The sequence below is a fragment of the Oncorhynchus mykiss genome, chromosome 16 (assembly GCF_013265735.2).
Source record: "Oncorhynchus mykiss isolate Arlee chromosome 16, USDA_OmykA_1.1, whole genome shotgun sequence".
NCBI classification, from domain to species: Eukaryota; Metazoa; Chordata; class Actinopteri; order Salmoniformes; family Salmonidae; genus Oncorhynchus; species Oncorhynchus mykiss.
In genome coordinates, this window is record NC_048580.1 from 76,541,938 (window position 1) to 76,563,213 (window position 21,276).

The 21,276-nt window shown below is 46.9% G+C and overlaps 2 protein-coding genes across 6 annotated transcripts in view; one reads left to right on the plus strand and one right to left on the minus strand.

Annotated features, from left to right (window-relative positions):
* The first annotated feature begins 400 nt into the window (after positions 1–400).
* On the plus strand, positions 401–15,482 carry LOC110492710 (transketolase). The gene is made up of 13 exons (XM_036947823.1): positions 401–692; positions 8,434–8,551; positions 9,026–9,139; positions 9,336–9,433; positions 9,756–9,947; positions 10,168–10,295; positions 10,774–10,970; positions 11,254–11,418; positions 12,386–12,542; positions 13,750–13,880; positions 13,961–14,141; positions 14,771–14,890; positions 15,143–15,482. Exons 1-13 carry the CDS (start codon positions 586–588, stop codon positions 15,313–15,315), a joined length of 1,881 nt encoding a protein of 626 aa, XP_036803718.1. The 5' UTR covers positions 401–585; the 3' UTR covers positions 15,316–15,482.
* Positions 15,483–19,319: 3,837 nt separating this feature from the next.
* LOC110492709 (RNA-binding protein 10) overlaps positions 19,320–21,276 on the minus strand; it is an 80,838-nt gene continuing 78,881 nt past the window's right edge. For 4 of the 5 annotated variants that reach the window (XM_036947825.1, XM_036947826.1, XM_036947824.1 and 1 more), the window contains one exon: positions 19,320–20,897. In XM_036947825.1, the coding sequence (XP_036803720.1) occupies positions 20,807–20,897 (91 nt within the window). In that variant the 3' untranslated portion in view covers positions 19,320–20,806. The remainder of the gene's footprint in view (positions 20,898–21,276) is intronic. The other variant, XR_005036632.1, reaches the window with a different exon arrangement.

Sequence of the window (21,276 nt, forward strand, 5' to 3'; positions counted from 1 at the left end):
GAAACATGACACTTGAATCCCTGGTTGATTGGCCTGGTGTCTGGCCTAGAGTCTGGCCTGGTGTCTGGCCTAGAGTCTGGCCTAGAGTCTGGCCTTGTGTCTCTCAGGTTACAAATCGTGTCTGGCCTGGTGTCTCTCAGGTTACAATCCGGGTCTGGCCTGGTGTCTCTCAGGTTACAACCAGTGTCTGGCCTAGTGTCTGGGCTAGTGGCCTAGTGTCTGGCCTAGTGTCTGGCCTAGTGTCTGGCCTAGTGTCTGGCCTAGTGTCTCAGGTTGCAAGCCGTGTCTGGCAAAACGAATGCCTCCACAAGTTGCGCGACCTGTTTTCCTCCAATGGGTGACTCCAGTGGGCGTGTCCGCGGAGAGTGCACATAAAGACGCCTCTCTCTTCCGTTTCCTCTCTTCGTTTACGTCGTTTCTCCTCCGGTTCCACCGTTCATTCAGTCCTCTGGTAGCTCGCACGGTTGATACACTGGTTTAATCCATTTATCTTCAACCGACACCCGGGGAGAAGCTGTGCAGCTCTTCAAATAGCCGTGTTAGTTATTTCCCAGCCGGTGTCCGCTCCGTTACCGTGCCTCCACCATGGCGAGCTACCATAAACCGGACGAGAAGACACTGCAGGGCCTGAAAGACATCGCTAACAAGTTACGGATCAACTCGGTCAAGGCAACATGCGCCTCCAACTCCGGGTACGGTTCTTTATTTAGATTAAAGTGATCAGAAATAGGGTTTTGAATGTTGAGTAATGTAAGTAGTTTAAACTAGATGACATTGAACCGTGTCTTTCTGGACCGGTGTTACACGTGTGGATTATTTCCACGCAGGCGGGTTTATCGTTGGTTTTAGTTCGATAAATAGACCGGTTCCCTTCAGGTGTTATTTTTGGTTTTTAAGACGTATTCTAGTGGTATTTTAACGTGGGGTGTACTACATTACCTGGGTAGCTAAAGTAGATAGCATTGCTAACTAGGAATCTGCGTCAGTGATTCATTACAAACTAAACGGACATCGTTTGAATGACGGTAAATGTCGATGCACTCGGTTATTTTAATGTTAGTACATTTTGATAAACTATAATCTAGATGACTTATAACTGGCATCATACCCGTGTTGAATATTTATTATTATATTTATTATATAAATATATATTTTTAGCAACGTTAAGTCACTTGCTTTCAGTCTTTAGTTTAAAGCTGCAGACACACGGTTCAGATCACCTCCTAGTGACGTGTGTGTGTGTAGAAATGCCCTTTGACTCGCACAAACTCGCTTCAAACGTTAAATGTGCATCGTCATGGCCCGTCTCTGCTGCTCCAGTTTTAACCCGCAGGACAATAGGGACATTGACCTGAATGAAGACGGGGCAGAGGGTTCGCCTCTCATTGCACAACTATTGTGTATTAAACGTTATTAAACTATTGTGCAAAAAAAACGGTGCAATATTTCAGACAAATCGATTTTATTTGATTTTTCTGAGGTTTATTGCCACACCATAGAAGCAGTTCTTTCTCAACATGACCTTTGGAAAGTGTCTGGGGTGGAGAATAAAGGGTCACTGTACTAATGTGGGTTGTCCCAAACTGCACCCTATTCCCTATGTAGTCTAGTGCACAACTTTTGGGCACATTTTTTTTATTTTTTTTTTCAAGTTGTGGCAGCCAAGTCACCCACAGGCTAACAGTTGGAGGAACCATAAAGAAGGCTTACTTGGCTCCTGAGTTTATAACAGACTATTTCCTTGTACAACTTCCTCCTTACTGTCATGAATTCACGTGGTGTGCACAAGGGCTACTCTTTCTGCAAAAAAAAAAGAGGCAACATGGCTCTTGATCCAGGAGAGACTTGATTTGTCTTTGTTGTATCAAAGAAGCTTGATTTAGCCACTTAGCTACTAGCAAGTTAGCAAACCAAATGCTTAGCTGGAGCCCAGAGCTGGATATATTTTTTTAACACATTTTAGAGTTACCAATAAGCAGTGGCATAGCACCCACAAATAATTTATAATTTATAATTCAAAAGATGGTATTAAATCATAAGGTATGCTTAGTTAAAATTTCAATAAAACAATGTTTAAATATCCCAGTATATCGCCCAAGACTTAATACATTGTCCAGGAAAGGGAACACGTTTGAATCACGGAGACCTACTGGTTATTGATAACTTCCTGGTTTTCAGTCAGTTGCTCACAGAGAAACTAATAACCTTCCCTGGTTGATCAGGTTTATTTCAGTCTATCAGAACAAGCAGGGGTATTTCAGGCCTGGTCATAACTCACTAGACTAACCCATTCTCATACTGTAGGATCACGGTGGCTGAAGACTTGATACTTACTATAGCTCTTTGGATTGTATGCGCTGAAAATCAAACCCGCTTTAGACCTACCCTAAACCCTCAAAATATGATATTTATTTTTATTTAAAGGGGTGATAATAAATGGGAACTTTGTCTAAACTTGTTAATTTCAGCAGGTTTCAGTCACTGGAAGATCTGCTTGGAGGTAAATGGTTGAACAGCATGGTGTGGTAGTCTTAATGATGACATGCTGTTGTGGTTTTAATGATGACATGCTGTGGTGGTTTTAATGATGACATGCTGTGGTAGTTTTAATGATGACATGCTGTTGTAGTTTTAATGATGACATGCTGTTGTAGTCTTAATGATGACATGCTGTTGTAGTTTTAATGATGACATGCTGTTGTAGTTTTAATGATGACATGCTGTTGTAGTTTTAATGATGACATGCTGTTGTAGTTTTAATGATGACATGGTGTTGTAGTCTTAACGATGACATGGTGTTGTAGTCTTAACGATGACATGGTGTTGTAGTTTTAATGATGACATGCTGTTGTAGTTTTAACGATGACATGCTGTTGTAGTTTTAATGATGACATGCTGTTGTTTTAATGATGACATGCTGTTTTAATGATGATATGCTGTTGTTTTAATGATGACATGCTGTTGTAGTTTTAATGATGACATGCTGTTGTAGTTTTAATGATGACATGCTGTTGTAGTTTTAATGATGACATGGTGTTGTAGTTTTAATGATGACATGCTGTTGTAGTTTTAATGATGACATGCTGTTGTAGTTTTAACGATGACATGCTGTTGTTTTAATGATGACATGCTGTTGTAGTTTTAATGATGACATGCTGTGGTAGTTTTAATGATGACATGCTGTTGTAGTTTTAATGATGACATGCTGTTGTAGTCTTAATGATGACATGCTGTTGTAGTTTTAATGATGACATGCTGTTGTAGTTTTAATGATGACATGGTGTTGTAGTCTTAACGATGACATGCTGTTGTAGTTTTAACGATGACATGCTGTTGTAGTTTTAATGATGACATGCTGTTGTAGTTTTAACGATGACATGCTGTTGTTTTAATGATGACATGCTGTTGTTTTAATGATGACATGCTGTTGTTTTAATGATGATATGCTGTTGTAGTTTTAATGATATGCTGTTGTAGTTTTAATGATGACATGCTGTTGTAGTTTTAATGATGACATGCTGTGGTAGTCTTAATGATGACATGCTGTGGTAGTCTTAATGATGACATGCTGTTGTGGTTTTAATGATGACATGCTGTTGTGGTTTTAATGATGACATGCTGTTGTGGTTTTAATGATATGCTGTTGTAGTTTTAATGATGACATGCTGTTGTAGTTTTAATGATGACATGCTGTTGTAGTTTTAACGATGACATGCTGTTTTAATGATGACATGCTGTTGTAGTTTTAATGATGACATGCTGTGGTAGTCTTAATGATGACATGCTGTTGTGGTAGTCTTAATGATGACATGCTGTTGTGGTAGTCTTAATGATGACATGCTGTTGTGGTTTTAATGATGACATGCTGTTGTGGTTTTAATGATGACATGCTGTTGTGGTTTTAATGATGACATGCTGTTGTTTTTTTAATGATGACATGCTGTTGTAGTCTTAATGATGACATGCTGTTGTAGTCTTAATGATGACATGCTGTGGTAGTCTTAATGATGACATGCTGTTGTGTTTTTAATGATGACATGCTGTTGTAGTTTTAATGATGACATGCTGTTGTGGTTTTAATGATGACATGCTGTTGTGGTTTTAATGATGACATGCTGTTGTGGTTTTAATGATATGCTGTTGTAGTTTTAATGATGACATGCTGTTGTAGTTTTAACGATGACATGCTGTTGTTTTAATGATGACATGCTGTTTTAATGATGACATGCTGTTGTTTTAATGATGACATGCTGTTGTTTTAATGATGACATGCTGTTGTTTTAATGATGACATGCTGTTGTTTTAATGATGACATGCTGTTGTTTTAATGATGACATGCTGTTGTTTTAATGATGACATGCTGTTGTTTTAATGATGACATGCTGTTGTTTTAATGATGACATGCTGTGGTAGTTTTAATGATGACATGCTGTTGTGGTTTTAATGATATGCTGTTGTAGTCTTAACGATGACATGGTGTTGTAGTCTTAACGGTGACATGGTGTTGTAGTCTTAACGGTGACATGGTGTTGTAGTCTTAACGATGACATGCTGTGGTTCTAAGAGTTTTGTTGCATTAGATGGCTACTACTGTTTGTTCCAAATGACACCCTATTCCCTATCTAGTGTACTTTTGACCAATTTTATTTAGCCAGGCTAGTCAATTACGAACCTTCTTATTTACAGTGATCTCCTGGCATCAGACAAGGCCTCCTGCGGGGACGGGCTAGAATTTAAAAAACAATTTAAGACAAACTGGCAACCGCACAACTACAACAGCAGACAGTGGATTGTGTGTTTTTGAAGTAGACCACGATTCCTTACATGAAACAACTAATTGTCTCAACCTGTTCATCGGTTTTACCTTTTTGAGCTCGGCCAGGGACACCAGGTCCTCGGGGGTGGATATTCCAGATTTAACCAATTCAGGATTCTCTGAACACCAGGTCCTCGGGGGTGGATATTCCAGATTTTAACCAATTCAGGATTCTCTGAACACCAGGTCCTCGGGGGTGGATATTCCAGATTTGACCAATTCAGGATTCTCTGAACACCAGGTCCTCGGGGGTGGATATTCCAGATTTGACCAATTCAGGATTCTCTGAACACCAGGTCCTCGGGGGTGGATATTCCAGATTTGACCAATTCAGGATTCTCTGAACACCAGGTCCTTGGGGGTGGATGTTCCAGATTTGACCAATTCAGGACGGCTGCTTCTCCTTTTAAGTAATTTGTCTAAGCGACGCTCTGATTGGTTGATTCAACAGGCTCTTGCACGCAACATTCTAAAAGGTCCTAATGGATATGGAGGGGAGAACCTGATATCTAGAATAAGAAACTGATGGAGATGGAGCAGAGAGAACCATGTTCACATTCACCAACAATACACCCAGTGCTGCAGAGGACTGAGGGAGCCTGGAAGAAATGAATAGACAGTAGATGCTTAAGTGAAGTCTCGTGATTCCAATCGCTTTAACAGGCCACACACACACACGTCACAGAGCAGTGTTATTTGCAACGCTGGGGAAATTACGTGGCAAGGCTATGGTCTAATAGGCTTCTCCAACGTACATATGTCAGTGGTGCAAGATTGAATCCCCGAGCTGACAAGGTAAAAATCTGTCTTTCTGCCCCTGAACAAGGCCTGCTCATTCCAAAGCCCATGTTATTTTTAATTGTACCTTTATTTAACTAGGCAAGTCAGTTGAGAACAAATTCTTATTTACAATGACGGCCTACCAGGGTACGGTGGGTTAACTGTCTTGTTCAGGGGAACGGTGGGTTAACCGCCTTGTTCAGGGGCAGAAAGACAGATTTTTACCTTGTCAGCTCGGGGATTCAATCTTGCACCCTTTCGGTTACAAGTCCAACGCTTGAACCATGAAGGGTGAATCATTAGGTATTAAGTTTTTATAGTGCTTTTCATGACAACATATTGTTGCCTGTTTTAAAAAAAAGCTGAAACCCCTGGGAGGCACTGATCACCTGACCGAAGGGAGACCATTGAGTTTAATGACTGTTTCTGAGACCCCTGGGAGGTACTGATCACCTGACCGAAGGGAGACCATTGAGTTTAATGACTGTTTCTGAGACCCCTGGGAGGTACTGATCACCTGACCGAAAGGAGACCATTGAGTTTAATGACTGTTTCTGAGACCCCTGGGAGGTACTGATCACCTGACCGAAGGGAGATCATTGAGTTTAATGACTGTTTCTGAGACCCCTGGGAGGTACTGGGGGGGGGGGATACTAAACAAAAAATATAGACGTAACATGGTAAGTGTTTCATGAGCTGAAATAAAAGATCCCTGAAATATTCCGTACACAAAGATTTCATTTTTTTTTGTTGCACAAATGTGTTTACGTCCCTGTTAGTGAGCATTCCTCCTTTGCCAAGATAATACAGCCACCTGACAGGTGTGGCATATCGAGAAGCTGATTAAACAGAATGATCATTACACAGGTGCACCTTGTGCCGGGGAGCATGAAAAGACACTCTTAAAATGTGCAGTTTTTGAAATGCATGATTCCACAGATGTTGAGGGAGTTGGACTGCAGGAATGTTCACCAGAGCTGTTGCATATCATTAAATGTTATTTTCTCTACCATAAGCCGCCACAGTGTAGTTTTAGAGAATTTGACAGTAAATCTAAAATCATCACAAATGCAGACCACGTGTAACCACGCCAGCCCAGGTCCTCCACATCCGGCTTCTTCACCTGCGGGATGGTCTGAGACCAGACACATGGACTGCTGATTTAAACTGGGTTTGCTCAGCTGAAGAATTACTGCACAAACTGTCATCTGCGTGCTCGTCGTCCTCACAAGGGTCTTGACCTGACTGCAGTTCGGTGTCGTAACTGACTTCAGTGAACAAATGCTCACCTTCGACGGCCACTGGCACGCTGGAGAAGTCTGCTCTTCACAGATGAATCCGGTTTCGACTACCGGACAGACGTTGTGTGGGCGAGCAGTTTGTTGATGTCAACTTTGTACCCCGTGACGGTGGGGGTATGGGCAGGCATAAGCTACAAACACAATTTCATTGATGGCAATTTGAATGGAGAGACCGCGATGAGATCCCGAGATCAATTTTTGTGCCATTCGTCCGCCGCCATTACCTCACGTTTCAGCATGATAATGCACGTGTCGCAAGGATCTAAACACACTTCCTGGATGCTGAACATGTCCCAGGTCTTCCATGGCCTGCATACTCACCAGACATCTCACCATTTGAGCATGTGTGGGATGCTCTGGATTGAAGTGTCGGACCGGATGTTCCAGTCCAATAGAAGAGGAGTGGGACAACATTCCACAATCAACAGCCTGATCAACTCAATGCCACGGAGGTGTCAGGTGTTGTTCCCCGTCTCTTTGAAATCCATAGATCTAAGGCCTAATGGGTTTTCAATTGAATCATTTCCTTATGAACTAACTGTCTTTTAATGGTTTGTTTTTTATTTCTGTGTAACTGTCAGGTGAACATTTTAATACAGATCCTCAGAATGTGACTGGGTAACATGCAGTGTGACTGGGTAACATGCAGTGTGACTGGGTAACATGCAGTGTGACTGGGTAACATGCATGTGAGTGGGTTCCCAATTTAACAGCTGCTTTTGAAGTCAACTGTTACTGACAACCTGCCTCAATGCCTCTCAATGCCTGTCCCTTCTCTCTCGCTCTGCCGGGCTCGTCTCTCCCTCTCCCCCTGTCCCTTCTCTCTCTCTCTGCCGGGCTCGTCTCTCCCTCTCCCCCTGTCCCCTCTCTCTCTGCCGGGCTCGTCCCTCCCTCTCTCCCCCTGTCCCCTCTCTCTCTGCCGGGCTCGTCCCTCCCTCTCTCCCCCTGTCCCCTCTCTCTCTCTCTGCCGGGCTCGTCCCTCCCTCTCTCCCCCTGTCCCCTCTCTCTCTCTGCCGGGCTTGTCCCTCCCTCTCTCCCCCTGTCCCCTCTCTCTCTCTGCCGGGCTTGTCCCTCCCTCTCTCCCCCTGTCCCCTCTCTCTCTGCCGGGCTCGTCTCTCCCTCTCCCCCTGTCCCCTCTCTCTCTCTCTGCCGGGCTCGTCTCTCCCCCTGTCCCCTCTCTCTCTCTGCCGGGCTCGTCTCTCCCCCTGTCCCCTCTCTCTCTCTGCCGGGCTCGTCCCTCCCTCTCTCCCCCTGTCCCCTCTCTCTCTCTGCCGGGCTCGTCCCTCCCTCTCTCCCCCTGTCCCCTCTCTCTCTCTGCCGGGCTCGTCCCTCCCTCTCTCCCCCTGTCCCCTCTCTCTCTCTGCCGGGCTCGTCCCTCCCTCTCTCCCCCTGTCCCCTCTCTCTCGCTCTGCCGGGCTCGTCCCTCTCTCTCTCCCCCTTCTCTCTCGCTCTGCCGGGCTCGTCCCTCTCTCCCCCGTCCCCTTCTCTCTCGCTCGTCCCTCTCCTCATCCTCTCTTGATCTCACCCTGTTTCCAGTCACCCCACCACATGTTGCAGTGCCGCAGAGCTCATGTCCGTGCTGTTCTTCCACACGATGCGTTACAAAGCCACCGACCCACGCAACCAGTGCAACGACCGCTTCGTACTTTCCAAGGTGAGGCTGCGTTCACACTCGACTAGGACACGTCTGTACGCTGTTGAACTGGTGCCTTTTTCCACGGCCACGTTGCTGTGTGCATAATAGCAAAGTTAACCAGCCTATTGGTGTTGAGAACAATGTGGCGGAGGCAGCAACAGCGTTTTAGGAGACGAGAAAACAGCCCAGGACTTAGTTGTCTTAAGAAAATTGAGAGGATACTACAACTTAATTAGGTCTATAATCAATAGCCTGTTAAATGTGCCTGGCTTTATAAGTCATCTCTATTGGAATAAGACAGATCCTGCTTGTTTGAGTTTCATAAACAATTTCACATTCTGCTGTTTTTAGTCTTTGCTATGCTGTATGAAAGTCGTATTTAATTTTTGTTATATATGGAAAAATGTGTTTTAAAATCGTTTGCAATTGCACTACATTTCCCAAGCACCCTCTGAGTCTTGTACTGTTCTCTGATTGGCTGTTTTCCTCCAGGGTCATGCTGCACCAATCCTGTACGCTGCCTGGGCAGAGGCAGGCTTTGTGAAGGAGGCTGACCTGATTAACCTTAGGAAGATAGACTCTGACCTGGAGGGTCACCCCACACCCGTAAGTAACCCGTAACCCCTGACCCATAACTGTATGTGACCTTTAACCCCATTGGAGAGTTTTTCATTAGGCTCAAAACAGAACTGCTAAACGGGAGAGAGACTACCTGGACTTGTCACTAAGAAACAATGTTTTGAAGCGTTTTCATGCCCGAATGAACGTGGCCCAGGTTTGACTAACTTCAACTGTTCTGCAGAAACTGGAGTTTGTTGACGTGGCAACGGGGTCTCTGGGACAGGGGCTTGGGGCCGCCTGCGGGATGGCCTACACCGGGAAACACTTCGACAAGTCCAGGTACAACAGACTCACATCCTCCGGCGCCGTAACGATATCCCACAATGCACCTCTCACCCATGCAGTGATGTTCCGGGAAGGTCAAAGGTCACTCAGACCAGGTGTTAACAGTTTCAAACTGCCTTGTGTTCAGCAGAATGTACTGGAAGGCCTTGTTGGTTGCTTTAACACAGATGAAAGCGTACTCTCTCAGTACGGTCTCTCGCTCTGCCTGTGACATCATGCGTTCTATGAGAAGGAAATGTGTTGTAGAGCAGAGCGCCCAAAGTTACCTTGTAGTTTACAATAGTTATATTTCCATTTTTTTTTTATGTGTCCCTAGTTACCGTGTGTACTGCATGATGGGTGATGGGGAGTGTTCAGAGGGGGCTGTCTGGGAAGCCATGGCATTTGGTTCCCACTACAACCTGGATAACCTGGTGGCTGTTATCGACGCTAACCGCCTGGGACAGAGTGAAGCTGCTCCTCTCAAACACGACATGGACGTCTACCGTAGACGCTGCGAAGCGTTCGGGTCGGTACCCCCCCCTTCCCTCTTCTCCTTCGTTCCTCTCTTGCACCTCTTGCTCTCTTCTTGTTCGGGTCGGTACCCCTCCACTAGGTCTTCTTCTTTATAGCTCTTCCTCACATCTCTCATCTGGTTCCTCGTCCCAAATCTCCTCCTACCATCGTTTTTCTCTTTTCGACCAGGGTCGGCCTGTTGCGTGTCTAACCCGGTCTTTCGCCTTATCCAGGTGGAACACGTATGTGGTGGATGGTCATGACGTTGAGGAGCTGTGTAAAGCTCTGTGGCAGGCCCAGCAGGTGAAGGGGAAACCCACTATGATCGTCGCCAAGACCTTCAAGGGTCGAGGACTCAAAGGTAGATGGAGACGGGACGGGCATATTAAACCAGGAAGTAAACGGGCCAAAACCCAGAAGGGACTAACCTGAACTTGTCCAATAAGAAATTATAGTTTTCATTTTGAAGAATGTTTTTGCAATGTTGTGCTAATGAATACACCCAATACTGCAATACCACAGGTTGTATTTAGACTGATGGCTCTGGTTGCAACAGTCTAATGATCTCTAGATAGTCTAGATAGTTTACTAGATAATATAATGGTCTCTAGATAGTGTAGATAGTTTACTAGATAATATAACAGTCTAATGATCCCTAGATAGTTTACTAGATAATATAATGATCTCTAGATAGTGTAGTGAGTTTACTAGATAATATAACAGTCTAATGATCTCTAGATAGTGTAGTGAGTTTACTAGATAATATAACAGTCTAGATAAATAATATAAACATTTCCCTGATGCGGTAAATGACCTGTTGACCCATCTCCCTCCTCCAGGCATAGAGAACACGGATAACTGGCATGGGAAGCCCTTGCCCAAGGACCGGGCCGAGGAGGCCATTAAAGACTTAGAGTCTCAGATTCAGAACCCCAACAAGACCATCTGCCCCGAGCTACCTAACGAAGATACTGCTCCCGCTGACCTCTCACCAATCACCCTGCCTAGCCCTCCCAATTACAAGATCGGAGACAAGGTACACACACACACCGCTGACCTCTCACTTTTCACCCTGCCTAGCCCTTCTTACTAGAAGATTGGTGACAAGTTACACACACACACACACACACACACCGCTGACCTCTCACCTTTCACCCTGCCCAGCCCTTCTTACTAGAAGATTGGTGACAAGTTACACACACACCGCTGACCTCTCACCTGCCTACAATATCAGGGACACGTCCCCCTCTGACCCCTCTGACATGTTTAGCTGTAGGCTCCTGGGTAACACTTCCTGTCTACCTTTCTCTCCTCCCCAGGTGGCTACTCGTAAGGCGTATGGCGTGGCCCTGGCTAAACTGGGTCAGTCCAGTCCGAGGGTGGTAGCTCTGGACGCTGACATGAAGAACTCTACCTTCTCTGAGATGTTCCACAAGGCCTACCCTGAACGCTTCGTAGAGTGCTTCATCGCTGAACAGAACATGGTGAGGGGGAGAGGGTGTATGATAATGTGGTCTACCCTGAATGATAATGTGGTCTACCCTGAACATGGTGAGGGGGAGAGGGTGTATGATAATGTGGTCTACCCTGAACATGGTGAGGGGGAGAGGGTGTATGATAATGTGGTCTACCCTGAATGATAATGTGGTCTACCCTGAACATGGTGAGGGGGAGAGGGTGTATGATAATGTGGTCTACCCTGAATGATAATGTGGTCTACCCTGGACTCTTCGTAGAGTGCTTCATCGCTGAAGGGGGGGGGTGTAGAGACGAGGACTAAACTGGACTTGCATACCCCGAAGGCCTTCTCAAAAGTACCCACATGTCCTGATTGGATCTTCAGGCCCCATAATATTGGTTCTGCTGTCAGAAAGATCACGTTTAATTTGGCATGTTCTTCTTAGACCACCGGTGTAGACTAACTGCATTGTTGGAAACGGGCCCATCCTTTAACACAGCCTGGTATAGAGGTCCTGGATGGCAGGGAGGCCAAGCAGTGACGCAGCCAGTCCAGATGCTCTCAATGGTGCAGCTGTAGGACTTATAGAGGATCTGAGGGCCCAAGACAAATATTTACAGCCTCCCGAGGGGGAAGTCTTCTGTTGGGGTGAATTGATGTGGGGGGGGGGGGGGTCGACGTGAGTCATGACCAGCCTTTTGTGGTTACAGATGCAAGTGTTACGGAGCGATAGTCAGTTAGATTGTTACGTTGCAGGGTCTATGGTGGTCTGCTTGAAACATGTCGGTAGTGTTGAGTCCCCTGCCAGCTGGTCAGCGCGGTACTCATCCTGGTCGTCTGTCCAGGTCACCCTGGTCGTCTGTCCAACTGTTTACCATTTATCCTTCCACTTTTATTGTCAGATATATTGACATTTTCTGGAATTACAATGCAAAAAATTATAAATTATCCACATTTTAAAAAATAATTTAAAAAATCTATTTTCTGTGTAGGTGAGCGTGGCGATCGGCTGTGCCACACGGGACCGCACGGTGGCGTTCGCCAGCACCTTCGCTGCCTTCCTGTCCCGGGCTTACGACCATATCAGAATGGCCGCTGTCTCAGAGTCTAACATCAACCTGGCGGGGTCACACTGTGGAGTCTCTATCGGTCAGTACTGTCTCATCTCACCCATTTTCCCACCACAGGGCGTGGTCTCTCTCCACTAAAGTGGGGGTGCGAGGCGCGTGGTCTCTCTCCACTAAAGTGGGGGTGCGGGGCGCGTGGTCTCTCTCCACTAAAGTACGGGTGCTGGGCGCGTGGTCTCTCTCCACTAAAGTGCGGGTGCTGGGCGCGTGGTCTCTCTCCACTAAAGTGGGGGTGCGGGGCGCGTGGTCTCTCTCCACTAAAGTGGGGGTGCGGGGGCGCGTGGTCTCTCTCCACTAAAGTGGGGGTGCGGGGGCGCGTGGTCTCTCTCCACTAAAGTGGGGGCGCGTGGTCTCTCTCCACTAAAGTGGGGGCGCGTGGTCTCTCTCCACTGAAAATCAATTGTCAAGCTGCCCTCCGGAAGCCGGACTTTTTATTCTGAGTTATATTTGCCCATATTTTCTGTTATAAACTTATATTTATTTTCCCCAATTTTGTGGTATCCAATTGGTAGTTAGTCTTGTCTCATCACTGCAACTCCCATAAGGACTCTGGAGAGGCGACGGTCTAGAGCCATGCGTCCTCCGAAACACAACCCAACCTAGTCGCACTGCTTCTTGACACAATGCCCACTTAACCCGGAAGCCAGCCGCACCAATGTGTCGGAGGAAACACTGTAACACCTGGCGACCGTGTCAGCGTGCACTGCGCCCGGCCCGCCACAGGAGTCGCTAGAGCACGATGAGACGAGGACATCCCTGCCAGCCAAACCGTCCCGAGCCCCTGGGCCAATTGTGCCCCGGTCACGGCTGGCTGCGACAGAGCCTGGCCTCGAACCGATGCAGTGCCTTAGACCACAGCACCACCCGGGATGCCCCTATAATATACTTTAATGTCTTCAGGGGGTGTACATGGTGTTACTGAACATAAATACTAAAACCTTAGGTTCTAGAGGTTTCTTCTGCCTGTAAGATTTAATATTAATTAATGGAATGAATTTAATTGTCACTAATCACTAGTATTGTTTTGTGGTCCCCTTAAAAGATTGCTGTAGAGGGATGACTGATTCCGATTCCCATGATTTCATTTTTACATTTTTGAGTCTTCTGAATATTTTTAACAAAGAGGTTATTGATTTTTCAATGTTGGTCCGGTATATCAGATCATCTGCATGTGAGTTTAGTGTATATTCATGTTTACTGATGCCTGTTGCGTTACTTCCTGTCCTCAGGTGAGGATGGCCCCTCCCAGATGGCATTGGAAGACATTGCCATGTTTCGCGCTATCCCAACATGCACTCTGTTCTACCCCAGTGATGGTGTCTCCACTGAGAGGTCTGTGGAGCTGGCTGCTAACACCAAGGTCAGAACCTAGTTTTCCCAAAGCGGGTGGGATGGGGGGGGGAAGCGAGCAGTGTGAACTAAGCCTTGTGTGTGTTCCAGGGAATCTGTTTCCTCCGCATCACCAGACCAGAACTAAAGGTGATCTACGACCCCAAGGAGAAGTTTGAGGTGGGTGTGGCCAAGGTGCTGCGTCAGTCCGACAGCGACCAGGTGACGGTGATTGGAGCTGGAGTGACTCTGCATGAAGCTCTGACTGCTGCTGACCAGCTGGCCAGCGAGGGTAAGAGCTTCTCCTGGTGGCCTGGCAGGGAATTACACCACTGCCCCCTGGTGGCCTGGCAGGGAATTACACCACTGCCCCCTGGTGGCCTGGCAGGGAATTACACCACTGCCCCCTGGTGGCCTGGCAGGGAATTACACCACTGCCCCCTGGCGGCCTGGCAGGGAATTACACCACTGCCCCCTGGCGGCCTGGCAGGGAATTACACCACTGCCCCCTGGCGGCCTGGCAGGGAATTACACCACTGCCCCCTGGTGGCCTGGCAGGGAATTACACCACTGCCCCCTGGTGGCCTGGCAGGGAATTACACCACTGCCCCCTGGCAGGGAATTACACCACGGCCCCCTGGTGGCCTGGAGTCAACCTAAACTGACCGTTTACTCCTTAAATGTCCAACAGCCAGAGCTGAGATGTTACATATTGATTCTAGTCAGTTGTTGTCGTCTCAATGCAGTTTCTTAGTTTTTTACTACAATCCAAATTCAGACTTTATTTTCTTCCACTAACTGGTTTCTGATGGGTCAGCTCTTTCTGAAGCCCAAGTAGTTCACGACATCACTGTAGTGATACAATACATGCTACTTGATGAGGAAGAATTACGGCTCATTAGTGTGTGTGTGTGTGTGTAGGAGTGAACATCCGTGTGATTGACCCGTTCACCATCAAGCCCCTGGATGCCGCCACCATCGTGTCGAGCGCCCGCGCCACCGGAGGGAGAATCATCACCGTGGAGGACCACTACAGAGAGGGTACGTCTGTTTGTCTTTCACCGTGGCCCCTCGGAGGCTCTGTGTTCTAACCCCCCTCGTCACCAGGTGGCCTTGGGGAGGCCCCTCGGAGGGGCCCTGTGTTCTAAACCCCCTCTACCTCTGTCACCAGGTGGTCTTGGGGGAGGCCCCTCGGAGGGGCTCTGTGTTCTAACCCCCCTCTACACCAGGTGGTCTTGGGGAGGCCCCTCGGAGGGGCCCTGTGTTCTAACCCCCCTCTACCTCTGTCACCAGGTGGTCTTGGGGAGGCGGTGCTGTCTGCGGTGGGGGAGGAGCCTGGTATCATGGTGACGCGCCTGGCGGTGAACCGTATACCCCGGAGTGGAAAACCTCAGGAGCTCCTGGACCTGTACGGCATCAGCGCCAAACACATCGCCAACGCCGTGCGCCAGACCTTCGCCAACTGAGACGGCCGATGGGCCCTGGTTTAAAGTAGTGCACTATATAGGGGGACATTTGGGATAACCACAACTCTTCTCTGCTCTCATACCATCTGTCACCCCCCCTCCCTCCCTCTCTGGCCTGTCACCCCCCCCCCCCTCCCTCCCTCTCTGGCCTGTCACCCCCCCCCCCCTCCCTCCCTCTCTGGCCTGTCACCCCCCCCCCCCTCCCTCCCTCTCTGGCCTGTCACCCCCCCCCCCCTCCCTCCCTCTCTGGCCTGTCACCCCCCCCCCCTCCCTCCCTCTCTGGCCTGTCACCCCCCCCCTCCCTCCCTCTCTGGCCTGTCACCCCCCCCCCCCTCCCTCCCTCTCTGGCCTGTCACCCCCCCCCCCCCCTCCCTCTCTGGCCTGTCACCCCCCCCCCCCCCCCCCCCCTCCCTCTCTGGCCTGTTACCCCCTCCCTCTGCAGTCTGAGGTGTGAAATGACGTACCTCTTTCCTGAACCTTTCTCCACCTTCTCCTTTATTCCATTTCTATTGAAGATTGTGTATTTGTCAGATTTCCTTTGTACCCATTTTTCTGCATCGCTCTTCATTCCAGTTGGTTCCGGGGTCTTTATTTCCTCTCTCCATTCCATGTGTTCTAACTGTTCCAAACCACCTGCTCATTCAGTCCTCACCTCTGTTTCTCCATCGCACGGTTACAGGCACACCGCCATCTTGGTTTCTCATTGAGCCGGCATGGTGTCTAACCACTGCTTGTTGCTTGTCGTGGCCTTGTTTTTCACTGATGAAGGGAATTCACATGGTTTTTCACTGATGAAGGGAATTCACATGGTTTTTCACTGATGAAGGGAATTCACATGGTTTTTCACTGGTTCAGGGAATTCACATGGTTTTTCACTGGTTCAGGGAATTCACATGGTTTTTCACTGGTTCAGGGAATTCACATGGTTTTTCACTGGTTCAGGGAATTCACATGGTTTTTCACTGGTTCAGGGAATTCACATGGTTTTTCACTGGTTCAGGGAATTCACATGGTTTTTCACTGGTTCAGGGAATTCACATGGTTTTTCACTGGTTCAGGGAATTCACATGGTTTTTCACTGGTTCAGGGAATTCACATGGTTTTTCACTGGTTCAGGGAATTCACATGGTTTTTCACTGGCTCAGGGAATTCACATGGTTTTTCACTGGTTCAGGGAATTCACATGGTTTTTCACTGGTTCAGGGAATTCACATGGTTTTTCACTGGTTCAGGGAATTCACATGGTTTTTCACTGGTTCAGGGAATTCACATGGTTTTTCACTGGTTCAGGGAATTCACATGGTTTTTCACTGGTTCAGGGAATTCACATGGTTTTTCACTGGTTCAGGGAATTCACATGGTTTTTCACTGGTTCAGGGAATTCACATGGTTTTTCACTGGTTCAGGGAATTCACATGGTTTTTCACTGGTTCAGGGAATTCACATGGTTTTTCACTGGTTCAGGGAATTCACATGGTTTTTCACTGGTTCAGGGAATTCACATGGTTTTTCACTGGTTCAGGGAATTCACATGGTTTTTCACTGGTTCAGGGAATTCACATGGTTTTTCACTGGTTCAGGGAATTCACATGGTTTTTCACTGGCTCAGGGAATTCACATGGTTTTTCACTGGCTCAGGGAATTCACATGGTTTTTCACTGGCTCAGGGAATTCACATGGTTTTTCACTGGCTCAGGGAATTCACATGGTTTTTCACTGATGCAGGGAATTCACATGGTTTTTCACTGGTTCAGGGAATTCACATGGTTTTTCACTGGTTCAGGGAATTCACATGGTTTTTCACTGGCTCAGGGAATTCACATGGTTTTTCACTGGCTCAGGGAATTCACATGGTTTTTCACTGGCTCAGGGAATTCACATGGTTTTTCACTGGCTCAGGGAATTCACATGGTTTTTCACTGGTTCAGGGAATTCACATGGTTTTTCACTGGTTCAGGGAGTTCACATGGTTTTTCACTGGTTCAGGGAATTCACATGGTTTTTCACTGGTTCAGGGAATTCACATGGTTTTTCACTGGCTCAGGGAATTCACATGGTTTTTCACTGGCTCAGGGAATTCACATGGTTTTTCACTGGCTCAGGGAATTCACATGGTTTTTCACTGGCTCAGGGAATTCACATGGTTTTTCACTGGCTCAGGGAATTCACATGGTTTTTCACTGGCTCAGGGAATTCACATGGTTTTTCACTGGCTCAGGGAATTCACATGGTTTTTCACTGGTTCAGGGAATTCACATGGTTTTTCACTGGTTCAGGGAATTCACATGGTTTTTCACTGGTTCAGGGAATTCACATTTGACGGACCAGAGTTGTAATGACTTACAGAAGAGCTGAATTTAAACTGCTATATATGCTGTTCTCCTGACCTGTTGGTATCTGACCTTGATCTCTTCATGTCTGTTACTGCTGGTTTGTTTGCATTGCCGTTGTTATGCTGAAATAAAAACCTGACCCAATATTACTTGTCTTTGTAAAAATGTTTTATTGGCAGCTTACTTGGCCTGAGGTGTAGGGATGTTGAATATGCTACGTGTGTGGACACCCCTTCTATCTGTTGCTGACACGTGTAGAAAATCGAGCACACCGCCATGCAGTCTCCATAGACAAACATTGGCAGTAGCCTAGTGGTTAGAGCGTTGGGCCAGTAACTGAAAGGTGACAAGGTTCAAATCTGTCGTTCTGCCCCTGAACAAGACTGTTCCTAGGCCGTCATTGTAAATAAGAATGAGTTTTTAACTGACTTGCCTAGTTAAACAAAGGTTGAAAAATGACCTTTCAGTGCTCCAACGGGGCCCTGAAATGACCTTTCAGTGCTCCAACAGGGCCCTGAAATGACCTTTCAGTGCTCCAACAGGGCCCTGAAATGACCTTTCAGTGCTCCAACAGGGCCCTGAAATGACCTTTCAGTGCTCCAACGGCCCTGTTAGTAAATTACTACACTTTCAGCACCAGATGCTGTCCCTATTGATTATTGAGTTATCGATCCAGACGCTGTCCATATTGATTATTGAGTTAACGATCCAGACGCTTCTGCATCTCAACTCAACTTCTTTTCTAATAGATTCAGTTCTATTCTCGTTTTTAATCATGGACATATTCCCACTCATATTGAAACTAAGCTTTCACATGTTTGTTTTAAACCTTAAGCTGTTTATGGGGAATCATTTAACCGCTGTATGTTTGAGATTCTTGTTTCCAAACTTTAGAGAATAACCATGTACCCATCACATCCCACATTATGTTGACGAAGTCCCCATGTAATCATGTGTTTCTGTGTCTGGATTGGGAAGGTGTGAAACGCCTTGTAAATTAGAACTTGTTCTTAACTTCCTGGTTAAATAAATGAAATGTCAGACAGGCACCATTTCAGACACTCAGTCTATGCCCCAAACTGCACCATATTCCATACATAGTGCCATAGGGATCTGGTCTGAAGTAGTGCCCTATATATAGGGAACAGGGTGCCATATGGATCTGGTCTGAATTAGTGCCCTATATATAGGGAATAGGGTTCCGTAGGGCTCTGGTCTAAAGTAGTGCCCTATATATAGGGAATAGGGTTCCGTAGGGCTCTGGTCTAAAGTAGTGCACTATATATAGGGAATAGGGTTCCATAGGGCTCTGGTCTGAATTAGTGCCCTATATATAGGGATCTGGTCTGAATTAGTGCCCTATATATAGGGAACAGGGTTCCGTAGGGCTCTGGTCTAAAGTAGTGCCCTATATATAGGGCTCTGGTCTAAAGTAGTGCCCTATATATAGGGAATAGGGTTCCGTAGGGCTCTGGTCTAAAGTAGTGCCCTATATATAGGGAATAGGGCTCTGGTCTAAAGTAGTGCCCTATATATAGGGAATAGGATTCCGTAGGGCTCTGGTCTAAAGTAGTGCCCTATATATAGGGAAGAGGGTGGCATTTCAGACTGTCTTTTCTCTCTGTATGGCATCAAAGGCATTGTCATGGAAATTCACACAGACAGACTTGGTCATTTCTTCAAACAATCATCTTTATTTAATATTGATTAGTTATTGCAATGATGAGACTAGTCAACCCCACAGTATTGACTGTTGGGCCAAGCAGCCTAACCTTTACAGACAGACTAGTCAACCCCACAGTATTGACTGTTGGGCCAAGCAGCCTAACCTTTTACAGACATGCAGAGTTCTTCATATAGCTGACACTAAGAATGCTTAGTCATGGCTGGTTCCACCCCTCCCATGCAGACCAAGGACCATCATAAGTCACTCTGGGTTCATCCTGTCGTTATCTACACAGGGTTGTTGTCTTAACCTCACCCTGGCTTAGTTTCCCAGTTGCAAGGATGATTTAGAGACAACGAGGGATTGTTCTACTCCTAAGCTATCTCTAGTAAAACACATGATTCTCTCTGTAATGCAGTCTTTAACACATTTCTCAGCTCAAGCCATCTCGGGTGACCATACGCCCAGGTTAGCTGCAGGGAACTGGAGTGGAGCCCATGAAAACACAGACACTAGTACAGCAGAAATGTCTTCCTATTTGTTAAGTATTAATGGATAACTATTAATATAAAACTCTCACAGAATTACATACCGTTTCCAATCAAACAAAGGGTGATGTATAGACCAGTGGTTCCCAACCTTTTCCGTTCTGAGGACCACCACATCACGGGTAAATGCTCTTATTAAGGACTACCGTTCGCCAAGTCACAGACTTGTTTCCACATCAAATATCTCAATGTAGAGTCAATGTTATCAGTGAATGTAACAGATTAAAGGCCTATTTCCATTGTAAAATTGCTTATAATATCATATGTGTTGAGAATCGTTTATGCCAGTGGTTATCAAAAATGTCCTTTCTATCGTCCGTGGCGTGCCGCTGTTGGTCAGCTCCATATTGATCTCCTATAGCGTTGATGTCATATATCGGCTTCCTCTGCAGCGATTCGATTTTCCCACTAATGGTTAGGATTCGGGTGCCTCCTGAGTGGTGCAACGGTCTACGGCGACACGACAGACCTGGGTTCGATCCAAGGCTGTGTCGCAGGCCCATGAGGCGGCGCACAATTGGCCCAGTGTCGTTCGGGGAGGTTTCGTCCGGCAGGGATGTCCTCGTCTCATCGTGCTCTAGCGACTCCTGTGGCGGGCCGGGCGCAGTGCACGCTGACCAGGTCGCCAGGTGTTACGGTGTTTCCTCCGACACATTGGTGCGGCTGGCTTCCGGGTTAAGTGGGCATTGTGTCAAGAAGCAGTGCGGCTTGGCAGGGTCGTGTTTCGGAGGACGCGTGGCTCTCGACCTTCGCCTCTCCAGAGTCCGTACGGGAGTTGCAGCGACGAAACGAACTACCAAATGAATACCACGAAAAAGTGGTAAAAAGTGTTTATTAAAAAAAAAAAAATAGATTAGGATTCGGGAAGGGGAAGCTGATCCAAGATCTGTACAGACCTAGGGGAAACTTCACCCTGGAGCGGGTTAACAGTCAGGGGTCAGAGGTCAGTCCACTTGCATGTTACGTAGCAGCAGGCCATTCTTCACCCCTCCCTGCAGCATCCTGGCACCTAGACTACTGCCAGCCGTACCATCACTACAGAGAGATGGAGGAAGTGAGGGAGAGAGAGAGGAAGTGAGGGGGAGAGAGAGGAAGTGAGAGAGGAGAGAGAGAGGAAGTGAAGTGAAAGAGAGAGGAGAGAGAGAGGAAGTGAGAGGGAGAGAGAGGAAGTGAGAGGGAGAGAGGAAGTGAAGTGAAAGAGAGAGGAGAGAGAGAGGAAGTGAGAGGGAGAGAGAGGAGAGAGAGAGGAAGTGAGAGAGAACATGTGTTATGTGTGGAAGTTTGTGTGTTGTCTGTGTGTGTGTGTGTGTGTTGTGTGTTTGTGTGTGGAAGTTTGTGTGTTGTCTGTGTGTGTGTCTGTGTGTGTGTCTGTGTGTGTGTGTTGTCTGTGTGTGGAAGTTTGTGTGTTGTCTGT